At 47.4% G+C, this 4,577-nt stretch overlaps 1 protein-coding gene across 1 annotated transcript; it reads left to right on the top strand.

Moving 5' to 3' along the window:
• Window positions 1-704: 704 nt before the first annotated feature.
• LOC123058906 (uncharacterized) lies at window positions 705-1,871 on the top strand. Its single transcript, XM_044481575.1, has 2 exons — window positions 705-991; window positions 1,672-1,871. Exons 1-2 carry the CDS (start codon window positions 809-811, stop codon window positions 1,840-1,842), a joined length of 354 nt encoding a protein of 117 aa, XP_044337510.1. The 5' UTR covers window positions 705-808; the 3' UTR covers window positions 1,843-1,871.
• The last annotated feature ends 2,706 nt before the right edge of the window (window positions 1,872-4,577 follow it).

The following is a 4,577-nucleotide window of genomic DNA, read 5'->3' on the forward strand; positions in this document are numbered from 1 at the left end:
TGTATAAACGGCAATTGCATCGCCAACGCCAACCCGCAAATTCCTTCAGTATATGTCTGTTTTTGTGTCAGGACGTGGTCCACGGACATGATACAGGAGTGAGCCATTCAACGCTAATTACAAAGTATCCAGCTGGGTGAAGAAAAAAAAAAGATGATGACCATGCATGTGATGAGATATTGTATTGTGTTGTCCAATTGGGAGGAGAGAGAAGAGGGTGAGCATGCATGTGCGAAGAGAGAGAAGAGAGGAGGATCACATGAAGGCTTTTGGTTGGTTAAATGAATGTCCGGACTTCGGTATATCTCTTTTACTTTTGTCTTTAATTTGTCAGAAAACGGACGAACCTATTCGCGCACGGTATGGGTCTTCAATAGATTGCAAAAGTTAACAATGTATGTGGCTGGACATATGCCGGAGCTTTACGGGTCTTCCTTGAAGATGCCCAAAGCCCCGCAAAAAAGGTAGGACTATGTAATCTGCGTGCTACCGATTCCATCTCTTTGTAACGTGTTAAACTTTTTTTATATAGGATCCTAACATTTTTAAACTTGATTGATGACGATCGGGTCCAGGTCAATGAGGTCATGTTGCCATGGTGTGCATGCGGTCTTACAGCACCCCGGCCAGTCGGACCCGTACTGCGTACCGCGTTATATAAAACTACTAGCTTGCGACTTCCCTTATCCCGGTTTCATCTCATCTCTCGAAAATAAAACTTTTATTTTTTGCAACAACCTCTGCGAATCGCAACCGGCAGACCAAGTCGGCCAGGCATACCGCCGGTCCACCGGCCAGAAGCTCAGCTATGAACGTCGCCCTCATGTGCGCGGCGCGGCGAGCGCGTGAAGCCAGCGTGGCGGTCGGCGTCCCGCTCACCGAGCCGTTGCAGATGCGAGGAGAGGGCGAGGCCTGGGTGGCGATCGGCGTCCCGCTCCTCGAACCTCGCCCCCGGCGCAAACCTAGCCCTTACGAGCTGCCTCTAATCAGGGTAAGATGATGCATGCTCTGCCTTTTATTTAGACCGTAGACTTGCGTTCTAAAACATGAGAACTAAGGGCATTTACAACCGGACATAGCAAACATGACCTCTTAAACGTTCGTGGACGCGCCCGGTCAGTGACCAGGTGTGTGCGTTTTGAGTCCTCATTTATTTGTTCTCACAGTCACATTTTTCAATTTTTTTCTCATATGTTCGATCCCTTGTACATGATTGATGGAGACAAAAAGAGAGAAATAAAAGAATAAAGAAAGAAAAAGAAAAGGTGGTCCGTAATGGGGCCGTGTCTTACGTGGTGGACTGCCCGGGCGCGTTCGCGAGCCCTCATATCCTTTCCATATTTGAGATGGATATGAGGGTTCACGAATAGCCCGGGCGTATAGGGATGATATGAGGTGTCTGGTTGGATTACATTTTTCCTTCCCTCTCCTGTCCGAACACTGATCGGACGCTCGCGGGCGTATGAGGGATAGTTTAAGAGGTCCGGTTGTAGATGCTCTAAGGATTCGATCAGAGATGTTTTAACATGTACTCTTTGGAGACAAACTATTTTGTGCCTTAATTATATGTTCTTGCGGTCTTGCATAAGTCAAAATTTACCTGACCGAATCATATACATCAGCGAGAAAGTTGCAAACTGATAGCTTTCTCCATGCATTTGTTCTTTGCAGTGCTTCATGATCGTTGCAGGGATTATATTTACAACTATTATCATCATGGGGGAAGGGCCACTCGCAACAAAAATACTTGGTTTGTGCATGCTTTGGGCTTTCATGATTGGATTACTCTGGGCTACGTTTGAAGCATGCAATTTGCCGGATGTAGACACAACCGAATCCTAGTATCTTTGCTCCACGACTGGTTTCTTGAATGGCGGAGTAATAATATTCAAGTGATCTTTCCATTTATAATGTCTCATGTATATATGCGGACTCAAAGGTGGCTAGGCTATTGCCCCTGCCGTGTGTTTGAGGGCTTGGGCGTGCGGGGATAAATCACAAACGGACAAAACATACTCGTGTGCCAGAAAAGAAATGTGTGCGACGGTCCATCCATCGGGCACGATGATGGTATGCAGACCATATGTGATAGAGGGCACACAGTTAGACGAAAAATTACGTGTGCGATGTGTAGTCGTAACGCGCACGGCTGCAATGTTCAAAGCGTGTGTGTTCATTGGCAAACACTTTATGAAAATAAATTGTTTGCGATGGCTAGAAGCATCACACACGATGCATGATGCGAGTACTCGTGTGTGACGATTTAAAAGTTACACATACGGTTTTTTATGTAAACATGCATGCGATAACACCTGACGCCACATATTATTGTGTGCTGGGAATTGTTTTCTCTATAGGACACACAACGTAATTAAAGAATGGTGTGCGGTACTAATAATGTGCACGCAAGGTTGATGAAACAATACGTGTGGTAGTTGCTCGTACCCACAAACCGGCCCGGTCTAACCATTAATGGCATGCGCCAGCTCCTACCAACCCACGGACGCCCCAGTGCAAAAATTAATGGCGTTATACGCGTGTCCCTCAAACCACGCCACCGCTTTCCGTCTCTTCCCTAATCGGTTTCCCGCCACCAGTGAGTGGCTAGCTATAAGCCCCATGCGGCAACGTCGATGTACCATAGCGACACTGCGCAGCCGCCCATACCCATACCCATACCCATATAGATTCCAAGCATGCCATGACGCCAAAGTGCCGCCTCCTTTGTGAACCTCGACGAGGAGAACGAGCCAGGGCGGGCTAGAGAGAGCAAGAGTGTTGTCGGCCGGTGCGGTGCAGGCGCCACGGCCCATCGGTGATGCCAGCGTGGGCGTGGCGTCCATTCGGCACACAATGGTCATGATGAAATCCGGTTCCATGACGATTGACGAGGCCCCTATGCGCCGACAAGGAGGACTTGCCAAGTGTGCGGGAGTGGTTTTTGTTTACTCGCATGCCCTCTAAGAGAGGATTTAAAGACCCCAGCTTGTGCTAGCTCAGCGTTGTACTTGCGACGGTTGAGAGGGTTGAAATGGTTGTGGAGCATCTTCCATCTGCGAAGCCCCAAACTCCATAAAGTCTGGATCGTTTCTCTCTTCCAGGTCTGTCTCCTCTTCCTCTTCCTCTTCCTTTGGATCTACATTCCGTGCTCGGCTCGAAGAAGGACGTGCTCGGCTCGAAGGAATATCCACCCTTAACGGAGCGCGTGCTCGGACATCCGTGGATGGACCATCGTGGCAAGAAAGTAAAGCGGCTAGTGTGCGGCAACGATTCACGATATTCTGCACAAGCAACGAGAGTGACATGTTAATATGCAACGACATCTATGAGGAAAAGAAATTACATTACTAACAAGACCTCAAACTTGGAGAGTAGGCCTAACAAGTCCGTCAACTTCCGGACCCGGGGCATGAAAGAGCGCTACATTACCCTCATTAATACATCTCCATAAGTCCATGCCTGCAAAAAACATACGTCACATACCACTCATTCTATAGACACATGTTCATATTTCTAAAGCGAGACATATCACTCGGTCATGTATAAGGCCATATTCGAGGTATGCACCAATGGTTTCCCTAACAGAATTGTTGAATGCACCATCAGAAGCATCACTTGGCATTACGTCCAAGCAATCGGCACAAGTCCAAGCACCCTTGTGGATAAGTCGATACTCTTGGCGAAGCCACTCCAAATGCCTCATATATGCCCGCTCGTCCTGGTCGGGTGTGTGATCAGTCTCAACTCGAGGTCCTCTATGCGCATTCCACATGTCCACCCACATAATGTGGTGTTCCTCCTAATTGGTGACATTTTTGTTGTTTTACCGACTCATCCTACTAATCATGAGAAGAATAAATTAGTTACATTTTTCAGCATTTAGCATGAATTCACGTGTGCTAAAAAAGTTCTCTCACCTATGAAGCTTCACACTTGTCTCCATGTAGTTCGGCGGGTTCGTTGTTGTACCCCAAATTGCTTTGAGACCTGGTGTGGGAGATGCCACTCGACTGCATAAAAGCATATCATGAGGCACCACACACGCCAAAAATGCTGGGGCGGCACATGTTGCTTAAAGGCTACCACCTCATTACCGTGTACGACCTCAGTTGACCAACATCACACCATGTCATTCACACACAAACTATTTTTCAGCAATGAGGGCAAATCTTCATGAAAAATTACCTGAATGTAAATCAACATATCAAGCTCGCTGATGTTCACCTTTTACTTTCGCATGCCGGTCACGCTGGACACTTCGACATTAGCCCATGTGTACGCGATAGTGGGGTATCGCTCCTCATCCCCGTTGAAAAGACACCGCCAAGGTTCGTGTGGAGCAATGGTGACTGAACGACCAACATGGATACACTCCCACATCCAAATCTGTAGGGCCCACACAAAACCACGAAGACAAGATTTCGGCTTACTCCTCCTGCATGCTCCGTCCAACTGCACATTCATACACATGCTAAATTATCACACACAAACATCAAATTCATAGAATGAAAATGGATCATATACTACCTGACGGTACAAAAAGGCTAGAGCTGTCAACCCCCAATTCCACTTAACAT

This window comes from Triticum aestivum, chromosome 3A (assembly GCF_018294505.1).
Source record: "Triticum aestivum cultivar Chinese Spring chromosome 3A, IWGSC CS RefSeq v2.1, whole genome shotgun sequence".
NCBI classification, from domain to species: domain Eukaryota; kingdom Viridiplantae; phylum Streptophyta; class Magnoliopsida; order Poales; family Poaceae; genus Triticum; species Triticum aestivum.